This window comes from Aulonocara stuartgranti (genome assembly GCF_965226115.1).
Source record: "Aulonocara stuartgranti genome assembly, chromosome: 2".
Classification (NCBI taxonomy): Eukaryota; Metazoa; Chordata; class Actinopteri; order Cichliformes; family Cichlidae; genus Aulonocara; species Aulonocara stuartgranti.
In genome coordinates, this window is record NC_138940.1 from 27747775 (window position 1) to 27770241 (window position 22467).

At 42.7% G+C, this 22467-nt stretch overlaps 2 protein-coding genes across 3 annotated transcripts; both read right to left on the reverse strand.

Annotated features, from left to right (window-relative positions):
- Positions 1 to 887: 887 nt before the first annotated feature.
- Positions 888 to 10439, reverse strand: znf711 (zinc finger protein 711). The gene is made up of 8 exons (XM_082510145.1): positions 10134 to 10439; positions 9010 to 9093; positions 8814 to 8914; positions 4879 to 5742; positions 4633 to 4779; positions 4347 to 4526; positions 3918 to 4052; positions 888 to 3740 (listed from the first exon to the last, which is right to left on the reverse strand). The coding sequence occupies exons 3-8, from the start codon at positions 8890 to 8892 to the stop codon at positions 2560 to 2562; spliced, it is 2586 nt and encodes an 861-aa protein (XP_082366271.1). The 5' UTR covers positions 8893 to 8914; positions 9010 to 9093; positions 10134 to 10439; the 3' UTR covers positions 888 to 2559.
- Positions 10440 to 10731: 292 nt separating this feature from the next.
- LOC309687205 (SLAIN motif-containing protein-like) lies at positions 10732 to 21987 on the reverse strand. 2 transcript variants are annotated; one of them, XM_082501986.1, is made up of 9 exons: positions 21653 to 21987; positions 20632 to 21294; positions 17768 to 17904; positions 16044 to 16163; positions 14701 to 14841; positions 14235 to 14561; positions 13881 to 14024; positions 12034 to 12331; positions 10732 to 11767 (listed from the first exon to the last, which is right to left on the reverse strand). In XM_082501986.1, exons 2-9 carry the CDS (start codon positions 21288 to 21290, stop codon positions 11713 to 11715), a joined length of 1881 nt encoding a protein of 626 aa, XP_082358112.1. In that variant the 5' UTR covers positions 21291 to 21294; positions 21653 to 21987; the 3' UTR covers positions 10732 to 11712. The 2 variants fall into 2 exon arrangements, with proteins under 2 accessions (XP_082358112.1, XP_082358111.1); XM_082501985.1 differs by having other exon boundaries at positions 20632 to 21299.
- Between the last annotated feature and the right edge of the window lie 480 nt (positions 21988 to 22467).

Genomic DNA, 22467 nt, shown 5'->3' on the forward strand with positions numbered 1-22467 from the left:
TGACCCACACATGATGTAGATATAAGCAGACTGTTAGGCGACGAGTTCATAAAACAAGCTAAAATTCGCTTCTGTGGTTCTATCCTGCTGGGGAAGACTATTTCAGATTCACCTCATGTTTGAGGATTGTGCAACTGCGCCGGGTAGTTTTCCCCACACTGTTGTCTCAGCCTTGCACAAAGCCAACAAGGCTATGATCGCTCTTTGAAGCATCTCAGCTTGTACAGTATGTATCAGATCTACTTGCCAAGTTAAAGAGGCTCTTGAAGTTGCAGGATCCCGACGTAGTAGTTAAAAAAACAACTAAATAAAGCAGCCTGGCCAAAGGGAGCTCAGGTTTCTCTTCAGCTTCTCTGTGCTGACACAAGTGGAAAAATATACATTCTGGGAGAGTGCAGTGCTGCTCTGCCTTCTCACAGTAAATCCTACATTTAAGCACAATTATGTGGGATGACGAGCTCGTGAAGCAGAGAAAGTTTGAATTCTCTTTAGCAATCAATCTCTAGACCTGAGCTGCTGAAGCTTACTCCATATTTCATCATCTATTAATGCCTGATGGTTGTACAATCACTGAAAATGCACTATGTACATGAAACTGATAAAGAGACAGCTACAACTCAGATAATCATTAGGTCCTATAAAGACATAGACTGATGCAAACTGGATAAATAGCGAGTTATAACGCCAATCCTTCATGTACTCCTGGCAGTAAGTTGAGTATTAAAATCTTAATGAGAAACGAGGATGCAAGACGCAGACTAGGTGAAGCACTGACGTGGAAAATAAGGAAAAGCCAAACTGATTTACTGGTAATACAGTAGCTATGTGTAAATTTCCCTGTTAGCTTTTAACATTTCCTTCTTTTTAGACAGAAAGGACAAAAAGGGTAAAAAGATAATTGTTTATTTTGGTTCTTCCCCACCAGTAGTTTATCCACAATCAGACTGAAAGAAAATATAGACTAAGGTACACGAAATGCAGGGATTTTTTTTAATATATACCACAATTAATTTCATGGAGACAGCATATGTGCATACTTTAAAGACTAATGCCAATATGATGAGCAATGACTTGAAGGAAATAATCCCGTGCTTGGGACTGGGTCGGGCTATTTGGGATTGTAGGGCTAGTGTCTGGGAAACTTGTTAGTGAGCACAAACAAAAACACAAAACCCAATCACTTATCCATAGAACAAAACAATAAGCGATTTCACCCACCACTTTCAATGACAATTCAGTTGTGATGCAGTAATGATCGCTGCTCATTAGAGATAACACTCAAAAACAATCTTTACCTTTACCCACTCACAAAGCTCTGTACGTGTTTAATATCTTGGGATATTTCTATCTATTTATCTATACATATCCCCAGATAATAAACTCTCATACATGTCATTAAAATACAAAAACAAAATTATTAAAGTGCTTTCTACTGACTCAAACACATAATCTCTGAGAGAATGGCATTGATACAGCATGTTTGAGAGTTAAAAATCACTTATTTTCTGATTAGCGGTGTGCATCAGTGCTTAAAGGATAAAGACTAACGGATGTAAGGCATGATTGCTATCAAATGGTTATCTGTGTCATAGGTAACATCACACGTACTTACAGTGGCATTCACACGTAACCAAGTCACTGGTTATTATATGTGAAGCCAACCATCTGTCAATGTCATATATAATTATAATAATAATACACCAGTCAGAGATGTGTACACTAAAGGGATATTCTAACATACCAACTCCACCCTTCTGCTCCATGCTAGACTCTGCTGACCAGAGAGTAGCATTTCTGATTCAACTTGTAAGACGTATTTAACTGAAAATAGTCTATACTGTTTTATACACGATTCGTTTAATGGGGCTCCAAGAGTTCAGGGTTGAGAGGAAAATCCAAAATGATGTGAGTTTAACGGTTAAATTTAATGAAACATATTTTTCAAGATGCATTATGTCTCAACATCAGTGACGAACCCATTTTGAACTTGTGAATGGCTCTGTTCATTAAAGACCAGATAGCATTAGAAAAGAAAAAACAAAAAAATGTCAGGGTAAAAGCTGGTTCATGAGGTCAAGATACTAGTTGGTACTATGGAGGCAAACTTCTCATGTAGTCGTTCCACATCGTCTGGAGAACTAGCATGACGTCCCCAAAACACCGCTTTTCTGTTTTACTAGACACAGTCATCATCTTGCAGCATTTCAGCTGAGTGGGTATAAAAATATAGACATTTGAAACCCTGAATATATGTTCATATGTGATTTTTTTTCTGCCACCGAAGACAATTTACAACTGTCCCGCTCAGTGTACACACTGTCTTTTTTTTTGTTTTTTTTCCAGATTTAACCCCCATCCTAAAACGTGTTCTTGCATTTACTCCTGGGGGCAGGAGGTTTAGACCCAAAACGACACAGAACACAGAACAGCAATTATAATGTTGTTTTCTTCATCAACTGCCTGCATCCATTATTTCTTTGTTAATACACTAAAATTACCTCTGGATGTGTGTGACACAGATTTACTCGGTAAAGAGGAGTGTGTTTGTGTGCAATGACATTACATCAACATGTCTTTGTGATGCCTGGCTATGTGCTGGCTCTTCTCTGAAGGCCTCCTAAAGCCCTTGGTGCAGTAGTCGCAGCGGTGGGGGTAGTCCTTGGTGTGGATAGAGATGACGTGGCGTTTGAAGCCAGAAGCGTCCGTACTGTTATACTCACAATACTGGCACTGATATACCTTTCTACCACTGTGCGTTTTCATGTGCTTCTTCAGCTCGGCGGGCTGCCGGAAGCCTCGCCGGCAGCGCTTGCACTTAAAGGGTAGGTCCTTCGTATGCAGGGATAGGATATGGCGACTCAGGGTGAAAGTGTCGGGTGCATTGAAGTTACAATGCCGGCACTGGTGCACTTTGTTGCCTTTGTGTGTTTCCGCGTGTTTCTTCAACTCTGAGGGCCTGTGAAAGCCTTTCTCGCACACGTCACACTGATGGGGGAAGTCCTTGGTGTGAACTGAAATAATGTGCCTCTTCAGGTCACTGGAGTTGGTGCTCTTGTGCTCACAGTGCGGGCACTGGTGGGTCTTGTGGCCCTGCACCATCTCTATGTGGCGCTGCAGTTCCCGTGCATCAGCGTAAGCCTGGGGACAGTGGCTGCACTTGAAAGGCAGATCTGCGCCATGCTTGCTCTTGATATGAGTCTTTAAGTTGGACTGGTCTGCACAGCGGAACTCGCAGTGCGGGCAGTGGTAGGGCTTCTCGCCTGTGTGGGTGCGCATGTGTTTCTTCAGCTCCGATGGGTGACGGAAGCCTTTGGCGCACTCAACACACACATGTGCAAAGTTCTTACTGTGCACAGCCAGCAGGTGACGGTTGAGCAGGCCCTGTTCAGCTGTTTCATAATCGCAGTACTTGCAGTGATGCAGTTTGGGCTCCCGATCCTTGACAATGAGCTTGTCTGAGCCCAGTGGGCTAGACTCATGGTAGCGCCGCGCGTACTCTGTATACTCTGGAGATCGCTCATTGTTGTGGCTCAGGAGCTTATGACTCTCTAAGTGGTTGTGAAAGCTGATTTTCTTGTTGGTGGTAAAGTCGCAGTCTGTACACTGATACTTCTTCTTGAGCAGATGGTCCGGGTGGTTCTTCATATGGCATTTGAGGAAGCCCCGCGAGCGAAACTTCTTTCCACAGATGTGGCAAGGGTAGACGGTCAAAGGCATCCCATCTGGTCCAATGATAACAGCTGGACAGAGAAGTTTGAAAAAAGAGAGAGTATGCAACATTGCAATCAACCATTATTATTCTAAGTTTTCCTCTAATGTGAATGATAAAATTATATACATTCAGACTTGGTGACAACACAGATAAAAATTATCAATTTAAGGTATGTATCAGTATCAATATGACATGCTGATCCTACCAGTCTGACACTGCCGTGTTTCGCCTTTCTTCTTCTTCTTCGATTTGGTTTTGAGAGCACGGTTTGCACCCAGTCCCTCACGGATTTGCAAAAATGGTGTAGCTGCTCCATTCTTCACTTGATCAATTGTATTACCTGCACAGGCATTGCAGCACATAACACCCCAATAACAACAGAATGGATGACCTTGCCTTATTTCTACTTTGATACTTTTCAAAACAAACTCTGACTGCTAAGTCGTCTTTTAAACACATTTGCCACACATACTGACCCCAAATCATCTTGCTGAGCATCTCATTTAAACAGTAATGCTGCAGCATAGCATCTTCCTCTTAATAATCTATTTCAGCAGTCATAGAACATGGTTTTATCTCAAACTACTAATTTAGGAAAAATTACCCATCTAACCCTTTCATATAAAGGGCATACCAATGTCTTCATCTTCATCATCATCGCTGTCATCCTCATCATCCTCTTCTTCCTTTGGATGGTTCTTGACTGCCATGTAGACCATTTTGTCACGGCCAACTCCCAGTCTGCCCGATGAAGCTGCTTCCAAATCAGGATGGCCGTTCTGGTAATCATCCTCTGTTATTACCTCTGTCCCACCTTGAAAAAAACAAAACAAAAAAAAAAAACAAACACCAAAAACTCAATGACCCATATGACTTTTAACACAAACATGGCTGGATGTACCGTACTGAAGATCATTTACCCAAATCATCATCTGCTTCAGCTTTAAAGATGTAGACTTTTATGACCTCAGAGCCATCCTCCTCTTTGGAGTCCTTGTCTTCCATTACTTCAGTGCTGATCTCAAGGGGAGTGTCCCCTATGTCCAACTTTTCTCCCACTTCATCCACTTTAAAAAAAAAACAAAAAAAACAAATACCAATGGTTATGCAAAAAATGTAACTTTATAAAAAAAATCTTTGCCGTGTTATGTGCCAAGATATCTTACAGGAGATCATCAGGTAATCCTCGGAGCTACTCCTTGCATCATCATCCTCATCTGTCTGTAGGGGAACAGCCTCAGTTGGCAGCTGTTCGTGGATTATGGTCTCGGCATTGGCCTCGGTCACCATCAACCCTTCAGACACAAGCTGGTGGTCCAGTGTGTTGTCCTGGTGTTCAGACAGCAGCTCTGCCACAAACACCTGGTCTGGCATGTCGTCATGATGGTGGTTTGCGTCCTGTATGAGGTCTGAGGTCAGAACATGGTGGTGATGGGCGTCCAGGGCTTCCTCTATTGCAACTTCAGTCCCCAGGATATTTTCAGGCATGATTACACTGTGTTCTGAAGGCACCATGTCTTCAGTGCTCATTTCATGGGCCTCCACACCTTGAGACTGCAGACTTTCCACATCCACCTCCAGCCCTTCGACAACCTCAGCTTCTAGGCCCTCCACCTCCACTTCCTCTTCAAGGCCCTCAACAACATGAGCTTCCAGACCCTCCACATCAACCTCAGTTTCCAGGCTCTCCACCACTTGCGCCTCGAGGCCCTCCACTTCCACTTCTCCCTCTAGGCCCTCCACTTCCACTTCTCCCTCTAGGCCCTCAACAACCTGAGCCTCTAACTCTACCACCTGTGTCTGTAGCCCTTCAACAACTTCTGCCTCCAAGCCTTCTACATCTGCATGTAAGCTCTCCACTACCTCCGTCTCCAGGCCTTGAACAACTTGAGTCTCCAGACCTTCCACCTCAAGTCCGTGCTCCAGGAGGATGCCCTCGTCTGTCATGACATCAGAAAGCAGCATACCCTCTGGCACCGACACCACAATGTGCTCCCCATCAATGTGAGCCAGACCCCCCATGCCTGCAACTGATGATATAAAGAGTTTTTAAAAATCACAATTAAAGCTTGATATTAGTCAAATAATTGTGAAAGAGTGTCATTTTTTGTTAGTATACGATTAAAATTTGCTAATGACAATGTGATGTCACTTTGACTTCCTTATTTAGCTTGACACTCAGGTTTCTTGCGCCTTTTGGGAAATTGGTCTCTAAATATTAGCGAAATGTAGGGCTGGGCCATCATATGTTCACGGTAATACCGGTATAATGTTGGGCAACGATAAGAAAATGAAATATCGCGATACAATATGGGTAAAACATGCATGGGCGATATGACCAAAAATATTTATCACGATATACATTTGGAAATTTGCGATAACGATATAACTGACGATACAATTGACACTAGACAAAATACTTTACAACTCCACAACTTTATTAGTGCAAAAAACCCATTAATATATTTTCATTTAAACAAGCAGCTGTTTTATGTGCATTAAAGTTATATAAAATTTTAACAGTGCAAATGCAAATTCCTTGCTGACAGTTTAACCAAAAGGCATTTCCAGTGGAAATTGGCCGACATATCCTCAGCATAACCACGTATAATATCCACAAAACTTAAAAAGAGGTTATACACACACACACACACAATACGGTAATATTATGTTGAAGCACAGTACATATCACTCCGCCAGGCTTCTGACTACGGTAGCTGTAATGCTCCGACAATCCATCAAGCGGTGCGGCTTCGTAGCTTAGCAAAGTCGCACTAAAACATTTGACAGATTTTCGAGCGCCGTGTACCACATAAAATCGTTTCGAGGTCAGCAAACACAACCAGAATTCATACATAAGACACACGGGATTATAAGGGGCACTGTTGATTTTCAGAAAAATCAAAGGATTGATTTTAAGTGAGCGGTATTTTCCAAACAACACGGTAATAACGACGGCCCGCTAGGATGCTCTACCAAAAATAGTGCTTTGTTGTGTACCTGACGGATGAAAGCTAAATTCTGGTTCATCCGTTTCATTCAACGATTTGCTTTCGCCGCCATGCTTTTTCCGACGTGTGCGTATAAAAACAAAGGCACTGCGCATGCGCGTTTTACTCATATTCTATCGCGATATTTCATTTTTCTATCGTTGCCCAAAATTATACCGGTATTACCGTGAACGGTATGATATGGCCCAGCCCTAATGCGCAGTGCCTTTGTTTTCATAAGCACATGGCGGAAAAAGCATGGCGGCGACGGAGAATAAGAAGAGCGAAACCGGAGCGTTGAATGAAACGGATGAACCAGAATTGGTTTGCAAAAATGCTGCAATTTCAGTGGTGTGGAACTGGTTTAGCTTTCGTCTGTCAGATACACAACAAAGCACTATTTTTGGTAGAGCATCCTAGCGGGCCGTCGTTATTACCGTGTTTTTTGGAAAATACCGCACACTTAAAATCAATCCTTTGATTTTTCTGAAAATCGACAGTGCCCCTTATAATCCCGTGTGCCTTATGTATGAATTCTGGTTGTGTTTACTGACCTCGAAACGATTTTATGTGGTACACGGCGCTCGAAAATCTGTCAAATGTTTCAGTACGACTTTGCTAAGCTACGAAGCCGCACCGCTTGATGGATTGTTGGAGCATTACGGCTATCGTAGGCAGGAGCCTCGCGGAGTGATATGTAGTGCTTCAACATAATATTACCATATTGTGTGCGTATAACCTCTTTTTAGGTTTTGTGGATATTATACATGGTTATGCTGAGGATATGTCGGCCAATTTCCACTGGAAATGCCTTTTGGTTAACCCTTTAGAGCCGATCGGAGCGGACACGCTCTGTTTTGCGTAACTATTTTTAAATCCCAGTAGCACTGCAACCACGTAAGCTAGCGCAAAAATTTTTTTTGCATATGAAACCGGAGGAGTTGTACTTACATCTTATGCCATCAGCTTGTCCTAGGTCACGGTTTCCTTCCACAAAAACTGCATAAAAAGCGCTTGCAGGAACAAAAACATAATATTCCAGAAACACGCTTTGCCGATCCGATCAGCTGTTCATAACACTTCCTACGTTGGAATAGACATCAGCGCGAACTTTTGCATTTCCGCCATTACCTGCCCGAAACCGGAAGTGACGTCATTTTTGCGGAACTGTAGTCTTTTTTACCATGAGGGCCTCAGGGCCTGTACTGGTCTTTTTAAAAGTTATCTTTGACTTTATGACTTTCTGTGTCGTTTCTGGGATGCTTAGGACTCATATTGCACTGCTGGAAATAGTTTATTTTGATGCATATGCTGCTTTTTTGCAAATTTGCAGTATAATATTTATTTTCGTTTTTCCTGCAGTGTATAAAAATTGGTGTATTTCAAAAATAAAACTATGAAGACACTCAAAATAAATTTCCTGTGGTGGGAAACTATTTTGTGCAACTTTTTTGTATTTACAGTTTTGAGGGATAAGCCTCTTAAATTTCTCTAACTACAAATATATGTTAAAAAAGCAAAAACGATTTTCAATTTTTTTGTAGTTTATTGCACTTTTTTGCAATTTATGTAATTACTATGCACTTAATCAGAATCAGAATCAGAATACTTTATTCATCCCGAGGGAAATTAGGGGTTACAGCAGGCAGCACGCTAATGGCGCATGCGCACTCACAAAGGAACCTTCTGACCAATACATATTATTAAAATCTGGGCTGTAATGGTTGTATTGATGTATAGCAACTTGAAATGCTCCCAAAAATGGCCCCACAGCATGTAAAAATATAATATAAGCTCTGGCGGACTTGGTTCTATGGTAGGTCTTAAAGGGTTAAACTGTCAGCGAGGAATTAGCATTTGCACTGTTAAATTTTTATATAACTTGCACATAAAAAACAGCTGCTTGTTTAAGTGAAAATACATTGATGGGGATTTTTTTTTTTGCACTAATAAAGTTGTGGAGTTGTAAAGTATTTTGTCTCGTGTCAATTATATCGTTATCGCAAATTTCCAAATGTATATTGTGATAAAATATTTTTGGTCATATCGCCCTGCTCCAGCTAAATGCCAAATACAACACGTGTATTAATTTCTCTTGCTAATTTGCCTACCAAAATCTTGCATGATCATAGCATGGGGCATCTTCAGCTCTTGAGTGTGCAGCTCTAACACCCCTCCTCCTTGATCCATGTCTTCACTCCGTAAAAACAGACTGAAAATTGCAGCACAGATTACATTAACCTTTACTTCATATACACTGCTAAAAATAAAACCGAAAGGAAAAAAAATGCAGTTAGTATTACATACCTTCACATTTGACGACAGAAAATCTTTACAATAAAACCAACAGGATATCTGATGTGCTTCCTTCCATCAAGATACTGAATTATTCTGACAAAGTAAAAGAAAATACAATTATCACATGAGCTTGGGATTATAACTGAACACCAGCTGTTCATTTTTTTGCAGAAATGCACAAATATTTGGCGTTGGGTTCATAAGAAAAGCACTAGTCTCTATTGCAAAATCTACCTCCGTAAGCCTTAAATACAGAACACAAACTTATTTTTAAACCGTGGACAGTCGTTGTTGTTGTTGACCACTGCCTCCCTCTGCTGCCAATTAGGGGTACTACATGCAGCTTCAACCTGAGGACAGATCGCTATATACACCTGGAGCTGGTTGAGCTTGATGGCCGGAGCGCAGCAGAGACAAAAGACTCAGTGTGCAGGGCGGGCGAGCTCGCATGTAGCGGTTCTGATAGCTTTTGGATAAGGACTCCTGCTTAATTTCGTGGGAGGAAATGCACTGTCGTCACATGACGATTTAAAATGAAGCAAATGTATTTACAGCTGTCTGTAGCGGTGTTGTGGCTGCTAGTTTTCACATATTTATCCTTTTGGGGTAAAAAAAACAAAACAAATGCAGTTCCGTTGCACTAATCGTTTCTGAAGTGTTAAGTATCTACACAAAAATCACATATGCTCCCGAGTTTATGGCCGCCACTGAAACTACCACAGTTATGCAATGGCTACCGCCCTCCACCCACCGGAGCTAACTAGCAAGGAAGCTAGGGCTGAGTCTCAAAGCGCCATTTTGTTTTAGCATAAAGGCTAATTCAAGGAGCGCGATAACCAGTCCAATACGTCGATGTAAGCAACGGTTACACATAACGTTATAATGCATATGTAGTCCCAAACGCATACAACAAACCACGATGACCAATGAGATCACTAGTTTTGCAATTCGCTCTGTTTTGTGCGACGACTGCCGTCCGGTCAGCTAGCTAGCCTGCTAAGCTAGGTGGTGCAGCTTGTGCCGCATTATCTTCCATGTTGTTTTTCGAAAAGGCTGAAAGAGGCCCGCTACGTCCAACTGGGCCCATGCGTCTTATTCCACACTCGTTTTTGATCGACTCAGAATAATTTTACCTGATAACGTTGTCTTCTGACTCTATCGGCGTTTCTCCCCCTTCTCGGATTTGTCTGTTATTTTTTTGGTTTATTTTTGACGGTAAGCTAAGTGCGGCCTGCAGTTTTGGATCCCCGGGCACTCTTTGCTAGGCCTCGGCCAATCAGCTTGCTTCCTGACAAGCAGAGGGAGGGCGGGGGGCAGACAATGCGTGGCCTCGTTTACCGCTGATCCCTTACTATTTGCGTCATGCATAAGAGAGCAGAGTTACATTAACGCAGTCATTCTCTTAATCGGGACATGTTTAAAGCGGGCTCAGAGGAGCGAAATTCAAACATTACCACAGTAACAAATAAAATAAACATTTATGTGCTTGTACTGTGTGCGCGCTCAGACTTTGCCTGCGAAGATGAGGCCTGTAGGCCATTTTGTCACAAGGGGTGGGTAGTAGTTGAGCACTCATTTGAGAAGTGGTTGGTCACGCACCCAGGAAATATCCGGGACATGGTAACGGTACTGCCGCTGCTATTGCTTGTGCTGCATAGTGCGACTAATTAGCCTTTCATACAGAACAGACCATGATTTAACATACATGGATTAAATATGACCAGAAGTGCATTTAGAGTTTCAGGGTAGACTTTATTAATCGTTTTCATAACAGCTCCTAATTATTCAGAGGCACTCTTCATGAGGGTGCATAGCTGACTAAGGCAGGAGGCCTTTTGTGCATAAACATTTGTTATTAGTGGGTTTCCCAACAACAGACACTAAAATTGAAATGTAGATATGCAGTAAAAATGCTTTGAAAACTCTTTAACAGTACCTTTACCAACCTAAAATTACTTTTGGAATTAAGGAATTACAGCTCTAATGCACCTTGGCACAACCCATGTTTTTTTTCCTTCTTTATGATAATTCGTAAGGGCAGTGTGGTTTGTAGGAGTTGTGTTGCCGTGTAAGCAAACAGCAAAACACAAATACAACACAAATCTAAAGATAATTTTCACTATGAACCACTCAAACATTCAGAAATCCAAAGATAATTGTAGGGAGACATGAAAGTTTTCTCATATTGCAGGTATAGAATGAAGAGAAGGCATTTGGACTCAGGGAAAAAAACAAAACCAAGCATGCAATACTCAGCACCTTCATCTAGAGTAAGTCACAGATAATGAACAGACTGGCAAAAATCTTCATTTAAACTGTCTTCATATCAATTACATCAACAGAACAGTAATACACCCCTTAATATTCCAGCAGTTTCTCACAAATACCATAGAAAAATAAGTAAAGTTGACACAAGCATATCTTCTGGAAGCTCAGATTTGGTCCGTATTAACAAGTCGAGTGTGCACATGTCTTCTTGTCTGCCTACACATCCTCTCTTTGTGTGGGTTGACAGTGTTTCATGCGAGGGAAAGAGATTAACTACAAATCCAGTGCAGCCCAGCGCTCCAGTCTGAAATAAGGTGGGGGGGGGGGCAGAGGTTGTATGACACATTTGTGAACACAGTGACTGTTTTTCTTTGTATTTAGAGGTAACGGGGAGAAGTCGGGGTGATGTTTGCAGCAGTGAACATCCTTCATTGCCAAGAGACCTCAGTAGCAGCCATCTTTCCAGGACTCATCTGAGATTTTGGCCATGCCCAAAGACCTGTCAATAAAAGAGGAGCTTAGTCTCAATTCACAGAAGAAACCAAGTATCTATAGCATAATGGGAAATACTCATCATCATCTCACCATTCCTTAAATGTGCACTACTACACCGCACTGTTTTTAGTGCTTAGTTTGCACACAGACTGAAAGCATGAGCTGTGTGCAACCACGAGTAGTAGAACACTAACTGCAGTTCACTTTGCAGCTGAGGGATTTCCTGAAATTACACAGAGCTCTTTTAAGAGTGTTTTTTGGAGCACTCACCTCCTCTGAGGCTGTGAAAGTTTACTTCTAGTGGAGGCTGAAGACGCAGCCTGACCTCGTCCTACCCCGGGCCTCCCGGTTCCAACTGAAGCCCTGCCGGGTACGTAGCTTCCTCCATTAGCAGAACCTGGCGACTGGACCCTGCGGCTCCCTCCTGCCTGTTGTCCTTGGACAACAGGTAGGCCTCTGGAAGTCTGACGACCACCTGCCAAAGAGCCCACGGGAGTGACGGCTTTAACTGGAGTCCGCAGGGAGAGAGGAGACTGGCCACTGCTTCGCAGCCGACTGCAAACCATACCTTGAGTGACAGAACAAAATCTCAATCCAGATGACTTCGTTAAGACAATTTCAGTAAATAAAAGCTACTGTAAGGCCATTTGTTGTACACGGGAGTTGTAGACAAGCTTAGGGAAACAGTACTGAATTATCAGAGTAGTGGTGCAGTCATGTAGCAGGTGAATGGAAAGGAAGTTACCTGGGGATGTCAGGGAAGAGGGTGAGGAAAGAATTGTGGAACTGCAAGTAGCTGTGACCAATAGTGTATACCCTTTTTCCATTAGTACCTGCTCGGATCGGCTTGACGCAAACCGTATTCCATTACAATTGAGTACCACCTAATGTGCATGGGGTCGTTATAGCAACACGGGCAAACATCCCGTGACATCACTTGTATGCGACACGAGCTCTACAACAAAGTAGCACCTCGAGGCGATGCTATACCTGCTGCTTAGTCTGTGGCTTTTCGTCAGACTCATGGACCGCAGTGTCGTTTCTTTGTAGCGATTTTCCTCATTGACGGGTTTTGAAAAGGAAACTTCATGAAAAGTTTCCTTTTTATGATGTAGACCCTCCCATGACTCATTAAGTGATGCCGCTGATTAGCCAATCAGTGACGTGCAATCTGCTGAGGTCACATTTGGATGTGACCTCGTAGATCGCTTGGAACCCCAGCCAAGTAGGTACTAAAAAAGTACCAAGCATCCAGTGAAAACCTATAGATGATGGCTTGCATGGTACTGTCAGAGTTAGACTGATAAATAATAGAATATATGAATTCCTAAATAAAAACAGGCCCTGTGCTGCAACATTGCTCATGATCTTCAAAGACATATATATTGGTCAAACTCTTTCTGTGATCATGCAGAGGTGAAGATTTTAATAAATAATTATCTGACAGCCAAAGTTTTAATTTGATGCAAAATGAATAGAAGTCCATTACTGTATATAGTAACTATTAAGTCTAATATATATACCCTAGTAAGCTATAGTACTTTTTCCTTTGGGAAGGTACCATCTGTGCAGTCTGCAATTTTGTTGAAGAAAGATGTTGAATCTATTTAATATTTCTTGAAATAATTGATTTCTGTGCATTTTTTTTCACACTGCATCAAATTAAGGTTGATTACGTCGATTAAGCATCATGAGGTGGAGGGTGAGGGGTGGTTCCCTATTTTTTATTTATTTATTTTTGTTGTTGCTGGGAGTTGGAACCCTATTAGTTAGGTTGCTTAATATTTATGCTAAGTACTCTTTAAAATATCAGAATAGGGAGGATGGTGTAGGTTTAAGTTTATTAGATTGATCAGTATTGCTGTACTATGAAATTTTTTTTTTTTTGCATACAGGTATAACAGAATAGCTTTAGTGTAGTTGTTGTTTTAAACTTGAGTATGAACTTATACAAAATGCAGCAAGATATTTAAAAAACAGTTTTGTTGATTAAAAAACACTATATCGGATTCATATCGGTATCGGCAGATATCCAAATTTATGATATCGGTATCGGACATAAAAAAGTGGTATCGTGCCATCTCTAGAGTGGTGGGGACCAGGTGAGGAGGGGTTACCTGTGGAGGGGGAGTGAGTCAGGGGAGACATGCGGTTGCCAGAGCTCTGGAGGTTAGCCTCCATGCTGCGGCTGGTTCTGACTGCCTCCAGGGAACGTAGGCTGGTGCGGGGAGCCAGATTAGGCATGCTGTGCCTCAACTCCTCTGGAAACACACACACACACACACACACGCGCGCGCACACACACACGCGCACGCACGCACACACACACACACACACGTGCGCACGCACACACACACACACACACACACACTCTTAACTACAATCAAATGTATATTGTCACAACAGAAGAATCTCCATGGCTGTCCCTTATCTAGAGTAAAACTGCTTAAGTATCACTGGTTATAGCCTACCCTCACTCTTTGCAAATTTAAGCAGCTCTGCACTGGGGCCCTGGAGAGACCGCCTGGGTCCTTTTGTGCGTGGGGCCCTGAGATGGCTGCTGTATTCCTGACCGTGGTTAGAAGTCGAGGGAGAGAGGCACCGTGGTGAGCCTAATGGCGAAGGGGTGAAACGATGCCGTCGCTGGGGCATGGAGAAGTCATCCTCTTCATCTTCCAGGCTGTAAGTGTCAAACTCCTGGTCGCTGTACGTACCGCCCCGGCGCAAGGACTGCAGAGACGCTGTGGAGCTGCGGCGCGATGCAGATGCTGAGCTAGAAGCACAATCCTGCCTCAGACCTGGAGCCGGAAATACCAGGTCAAAATGAAACAACTTAAAAGTCAAGCAAAACTCAGTTTTGCAGATGAGACTCTGACGTCTATAAATGCAAATAATCAGCTGATGCCACTCAAAATGCTATAACCTTTCTACACTCACTCTCTTCCTGTAAACGAGCCATGATCTGGACGTCTGTGAGATCCTGCAGCTTGTATCCCATTGAGATGGAGTCATCTGATGTGCTGAGCTCGCTGTCTATGGAGGACTGGGAACTCAGGGCTGAGGGCATGCTTGTGGCGCCTTTAAACAAAGCAGAATACCTGTTAGAGTAAGCTGAATTACACCGATATAGACAGAATATAGACAGAATACTGACCACAGCCAAAACCTACTACTTCCTTATGACTCATTAATACAGCACAATATTTAAATTCTTATGCATACTGATAGTGGCAACTTTAAACATGACATTAGCTGATCAGCATAAAATCAGGCTGATAAAAATGGAGCTTTGTGAGGTATAACTCAACAGACCCAGGCTAATGCATGCAGTACTACCTTTCATCAAGATCACAAAGTAAATATGCAATTTATCTAAGTGGGCCCACAATTTTAGAATTAACAGTCTGACATTAGTTTGTCTCCCCACAGCCTGTTCTACAGCACTGGTCTATAAAGCCCAGTCTGCTGATGATGCCCTGGGAAGCTGTAGCCAAAGTTCAGCCTGACACATGCCTGATGAATGCGAGGCGACATCACCCAGCAGCATTTGGTTATGTAAAAAGTCTGGCATTAGATAGAATCACCACACATACTCCAAGCACTTTCAAGTTCACGCAAAGATTTGTTATTAAAGGAGTTTCCACAGCAACACTGACATTGCTGGGCTGAAAAAACTGTGAGAAATGATGTGCAAAGCAACTATTACAACTGCAATCACATGTTCAAGGAACAAAATTATGCATACCATACATATTACATATGTTAACACTGTCATTGTGTGTCTGTGTGTGTGTGTGCCCCATCCGGGAGCACAAACAACATACACTTTACATAATTACTAACCATATTCCAAAAGACACCAGTGTTATCTGCAGGGCACACCTTAGTTTTAGCTTATTTGAGGCTCAGATCAACTTGATTTAATTTAATAAGAGAAGTTAATATACTTAAGATAAGGAATTAATACCATTAAATAACCAAAGTGACTGCTGCACACAAATGTGTGGACAAATGCCCATCGACTGTTTCTGACCGTATTTGCAAATTTTATCCATAACAGTTATTAAATGAAATAAACATTTACAGAAACCTTTGAAGAATGGTTTGCAGCGATGTAAAGTATATGTAAAATAGCTCAAACATGCAAAAATGCTAAAGCAGTCCTTAAAATTAACCAGTCAGACCACTGTGAGACCCACATCCTTACAGTAACTGATGTTATTCTCACTGTTGTGTTGTAGGGAAAATGAGAAGCGCTGTGTGTTAATGTCATGCCATACCTGAACTGCCACAGGTTAGTAGCGATTTGTTAGTTGATTTGTGGTACCCAGGAGAGATCAGGCCTGAGCCCGCCGAGCCCGCCTCTGATGGACTGCTGTACATGTTCCTCCATCGAGATGCTGCGGGCGACAGGACAGGAGATATCACATGTTCTCAGGAAGGAAAATACACCAGTACTTATTGTATACACAATGTGACACTATCAAGTTACTTGTAAAATGTCCTCAGAAAAAGCTCTCACAATAGTTAAAATTTCTCAGTTAAATTCTTGTTTTGTTTGTTTGTTTGTTTTTTCTTAAAAACTTGATTCATGCACCTCGCATGCTAAATGACTTGTTCTGAAGCTTGAATGATCCAGGTGGATACGTGGCCTGGTGCTGGCATTTAAAAACACGAGCTGTTCCGGGAGGAAGGTAATCCAATCCCACCCATGACTTCATGTAGTCATTCAGCCTTGGTGTGAATAGCTTTGCTGTTCAGGTTTTGCAGCATGTAAGATGAGGGAGCTGCTCGCAGGTTTAATAATGAATGGGGTGTTTCGGATCAGATGCAAACTTCTATCCACACTGAAAGGCGTAGTAAGATTCACGGCAAGTGTTTAGGCTTTGTTATACAGCCCTGTGCACAGCAGGGGTAAGCAGTAAGTAAAGCTGGGGTGCTAAATGTGCTGAATGACGTGGCTGAACCTTGGTTTAGGCCTAGAATTTCTAATGCTTAATTTATTCTACCACCGTTCACAGTTGTGTCCGTCTGCTTTGGTATTTGCCTACACACTGTTCTCGTGTAGTCTACCAAAACCCCAAATGCACATTGCTCGACGTGGATGACGGTCAAACGTCAATTGGTTAACAAGTGAGCCAGAACATGATAGTGAAGTTCACCAGGAATGGGAGAAGTGTGGAGAAAAGAGTAAGAAAAGTACAGACAGTGACTGCAGTGAAACTCTTTCACTTCAGCTGTCTGCATGTTAAAACTTTGCTCTTCTCCATAGATGGTTGGTGAACTAACAACAGCATAAGCAAGTATTGCCCACGGACCGGTTGTACCACATATTATTGACACAGCACCCATCTACCAAACTGCAGGTAGATTGGCAGGCCGAAGCTGCCTACGTGCTGCTGAACCATAATCTAACCATACGGCAGGGATACAAATCAAAGACCATCAGATACTAATTTTATTGAATAGGCAAAGCTCTTTTGCTTAAAGTGTTCAACAGCGTGAAAGATTGGTAATCTAAGCATTGGCACCTGAGGGTGAATAGAGCGCTGCAGAATAAGGAAAGACCTTCTGTGGTTAGCAGAGGCTTTAGACATTTTCACATTTTGTTCTAAACATAAATATGTGAATAAATATCCCACTCCTAAATTTTCAAGCCTTAATTTGTCCAGAACAAGATGCCTGCTCACAAATGGCTAACTAAGACTACAGAAATTGTGAAAGACATTAAAAGTAATCCCACTGAACACAGTTCAGCACTGGTGATGGTAAAGTGGTTGTTGTTGTTGTTTTTTATAGCCTAACATTAGTGTTTTACTTTTGGTGACTGCGTTCCCACAGGCTCTATTTTCTGCACAACACTTTAAGCCATGGAAAAAGGGAGAAGCTAACTTCCGGATCGGCCCTACAAAAATGCATCATCCATGCAGCACTCTTAAGAAAAAACAAAACAAAAAACAAAGTAGACTTTCTTCAGTTATAGTAAACTATCCTAATTGCATACTCTGGTCCAAGCGACTGATCAGAGTCCGGCAAGCCATCTCGGTCTCGGGGCTGCGATGGTCAAGGACCTGCCGACACCACTTCAGTGGAGAGTCTGGCCCTGGATCTGCTACCTGCTTTTTAGGAGACACATATAACCTGTAGAGAAGCAGCACACAAGAGAAAAACATATCACTAAATGTGGGAAATGAAGAGTAGTGAGAATAAAGAAGTCAGTCTAATCCTTCTCATATTGATCATGCTTTCATGCTGCAGTATTTGCCAGGATTTGAGAAGCAGAACATTTAAATAGGAGCAAGCTGGAGATTAGTGTGAACTGCTGCTGTGTGAGCTATGCAAGGTAAGAGTGGATGTGAAAGCCATGTAAAACAGAATGGTTTTTTTCTCCTCAGATTGCACATGATATGCTAACGCCCAGCCACCCAGTGTTTTCCCCAACAGAAGGACAGTATCCTGCAGCAAAGATCCCACATCAAACAACCAGGCTGTTACTGTGTTTGACTTCAATGATGTAATCAAAGCAAACAGTGAGTGGGAAATCATCTTAAGCAGGTACTTGTGAACATCTTTATCACAGCTTAAGCCGGAACCAACCTTGAATTTACATTTGCCTCATTTCCTTTTGGTTAAATGCAAAATTCACATCCAAAGACGCCTAAAACACGGAGTCAAACTCAGATTAGCAGCTGAGCACAGATGTGGATGGAACGGTTTTGTGGCTTTTAGTCCCGCTATCATTTTGAGCTACATTCTACAGCATGAAAAACACATGAGAAATATCCACTGAGGACAAAAGTGTCAGCCAAAAATGAGTTTTATGCAGCTGCAGTGTCAGACGCTTCCTCCGCAATGTGTCCAACGTTGCCTTAGTGAGAGCAAACAGCCATTTAGTCACCACAAGCTTTGAAGTGGCTGATCACATGGGCTGATGCTTTGAGTCGGATACACAAAAGGGCCCAAACTGACTGGTTCTGGACCAATCAGCTACAAATCATCTTCCCATTTGGGCAAACACAAAAGGACCCCATTTCCCCACTGGAATGAGCGACAATGCAGGAAGCAATATTCAGGTCACACGTCCTGCACAGAGAGCACGGCTTCTCTGCGCAGGGAGAGGAGGGGAGGGTGGTTCTTAGTAGAAGCACAAACCCGCTGTTTGATGCAGAACAATGTTGTTTGCTTTTGATCCATTCACAGTGCGGTTTTGCTCACAGTGTTGCTATTGCCATTTATGCAGGACACTGCCAACAGCTGCCGTAACACAATGTTGGCACTGAGGAGTCTCTTACACTTTTAAACCAATCCTGTAATAACTGTAAATAAACCCCAAAGTGATATTATAACAAAACATATTCAGCTGTGTCATATTTATGCTTTCACAGTCGAGAGCAGCAACAGCCTTTGTCACTGCTCCACTGTGTTAGCGTGACAAGTGCAAGTTAGGAGCACTGAAGCCAAGGCCCCTGAGTTTTATGAGTCTGAACTAGTTTTTTTTTTAAAACAAGTAAACAAACATGCCAGAAAGAAATTACCCAACTTGGTGAGTTCAAATGTTGTCCCAAGAATATGGTTTTCTTTTACTAATCTTTTCACAAAGTAATGGTTCAAAACAATAAATATAAAAGTACTGCAGTAGCTGCCTTCTGTTTTGGCCCCCTGTTCTGGTGTGATTACACAGGGTGGAAGGGGGGGGGCTCAAATCACATGCTGTGCAATCCCAACCAAAGTAGTTCAGCCATGCGGACCCACTCAGCCCGGAGCAGATCAGATTATGCTGCTGTTTAGGATTACTTAATGTTTTGGCTATGATAACCCCACAAAGCACATATGGTATGGCTAATTATGTAAAACTGAAAATAAGTCATGAGTGGTCTGGCTGTTAAATCCCCAGATCCTCAGTTGCTAAAGTGAACACAATATGCTACCTGTTTAGGACAATACTGTGAGACAGAATGAACACTCATGTCTAGACTGATCTCCTGCATAGCCCCATATTAATGTTATTTTTAGGTAATTGCTATCAGCCAATTAAACAAAACAAGTAAAGGTCACACTGGTTCAAAACAGATCAGGCTTTAAAAAGGCTGAATATTAATTACATCCAGATATATCCTTTTTATTCTGACTGGGTTAAGTCAAATTAGTGGTCTCTTTTTTAATAAACAGGATAGTCTTTCACCTGATACAAGACCCTTTTTATTTATGCTTGAGTCAGACAGCTAGAACTAAAAAAAAGAACATCCTTTGTGTTTGACTAAGCTGTCAAACAGGTAGCAGACATGTCACTCGAGTCTGAGGACTCAAGGTTAAATCTGAGACAGAAGAAACAACTCCCCACTGACTCTGCTTTCTTTTACTTTCTCCTAATTGCGCTTGAATATTTTATGCCTTGTCGAAATGCTAAGAATCTGTATACTTTCTCTCCTGCTTACAAAAAGATAATCAGAGTAGGTGTCAACTTCTTATCCCACTTTGTTTGTGTGGGATAAGAAATAACCACAGTTTCTGCATCAACTCAGAATAGAGTCTAATTTTAAACCCAAACAGCCTCATGCTACACAGTCACTGCCCTGTGGGGGAGTATCACACTGAAGAATTCAGAGGTTAAAATGAAAAGGCACAAATGACTCATGTGGCTAAAGGGGCTCCTCTACCTATAGACTGAAACTTTAAATGTGACTTCAGAGCTCAGCTTCCCCTGGAGGTAACTCTTCGCAGCTGCTGCTGTATGAACATCACTTTTTATCCCCATCTCTGCTGCACATGTTTAGCCACACAGTTAAAGCCACAAATAGATGCCGGCTGTACCCAAACAAGTGGGATCAAAGCACACCCAGAGAAAGCATTGCCGATAATGAGACGTACCAGCTCTCCTCGTCCTCTATGTCTGCACACTCATCATCCAAATCTAGGACATCCACTTCATCCAGTGCAGTTTGGTCCACCCCTGAGTCGCTCTCTGCAAGTGTCTCTGACTCATAACTTTCCTGAGACGGGCTCTCCGGCGTCTGGCTCTGGCCCTGAGACTGTGCTGCTCCGTTGCTGCTGGTCAACTTTAGGAAGCCGCCACACAGACCCCGATCCTCCTCTTCCTCATCATCCTCTTCCTCCAGCCTGCTAGCCACAGGCAAGGGGGACATCTCCTCTCCACTGCTGCTGTCCTGAGGAGGTGACAGCATCAAGTCCCTGCTGTCCAGCTGGCTGCTGCTGTGCTCCAATCTGAGGTGGGAGTTTGTCACCTCTTCACAAGCCAGCCTCTTGTTGATGTTGACAGCAGCTGTGAGGTTACTGTTTGCTCCTCTGTGGATGACGGTCTTGCTTCCCCTGTTGCGCAGGGTCTCATTCTGAACCTCCAACCTGCGCACAAGCTCCTGCAGCTTTCGGACCTCCTCCAGCTCCACCCCTGCCAGGTCTTGACCTCCCTCTCCTGCCACCTCGCACCCCGGCTCGGAGTTTTCCGTGAGGCCAGTCGGACTACCATTGTCAGGCTGAGGCACCACGCTGGCACTGTCCGGGACCACCATACTGCTGCTCTGATAGGAGAAACATTCAGTTAACATTGTGCCAATAAAAACTCTAAATGACTACAGCCATTAAACTAGGACCTGGTGGCTCCTGAGCAACACAACAGCAGTTCAATAGCGTAAAAGTGACCCAAACACATATGTTAGCGTTCTCTGACTACTTCACAAAGCTTTCAGTACTCGGAAGCACGCTAGTTCCCTGTCGCTTCTCACTTTATTTATGTGTACATGTATGTATACACTACGAGTGCATCCTTGCAACTGCGGCTCCGTCGCACCTCTTATATCTCTTCAAACGTTAACATTTGAACTCCCTTGGTTACTGTTAGCCAGCTAGCACGCTATCAACAAAACAAACGTACCGGTGACTGAGCCGTGTTGTCCCCTGCGAGCAGATGACTGAGCTTGCCCGCCACTCACAGCTCAAAATCCCCCGTGGACCAGCACGAGCGCATGAATGAAGAAGCTAATTACATCCAGGTGAAACGCTCTACTGCGTGATTATAGTGATTGTCGAGACGGTGCAATAACCCTCTGGAGTTATCTTACGGGGGCGAGCTAGTCCATGGTCTCTTACTGCTAGTGCATCACCGCTAGCGTTTACCACATCGCTCCCGCTAACTAGCTTGATTGTGGACTTTAGTTAGCTCAGTGAGGAGACCTGCAGCAGCGGTCGCTCCTCCCTCTACTGGTTTTCCTGTTGTTTTAAGCGCCTCCCCGAGGGAGGACATGGTACTGCAACAACCTCATATTATTATATATTGTAACCACTGGGTGTCACTGTTTACACAATGCTGCATTCAATAACCGTACTTAAACGTCTGTTATGCAGTCTATGGGTGCCTTACAGCACGTTATACCAAGAAAAAAAGCATAAAGTGAATAACTGTCGACTCCCACTGCTGTTGTTATCGAATATTTTATCTACGTAGACAAAAATACAGTTTAAGGATAGAAACAGAAAATGGAGCAATACATGTTTTAATTAAGAAAAGCATGCACAAGTATAATGTACTCACAAAAAATTTAAACCTTTAATTTTTTTAAGTTCTACTTAAACTATATGATCTATGTAGTATACACCTCTTATCAGTCCCTTATTTTCGGCTGAATTATTCCAGTATCTTTGCATTTCGCGCCATAGTGATGGGATTTCTGGCTCTTTTTAGAGAACCGG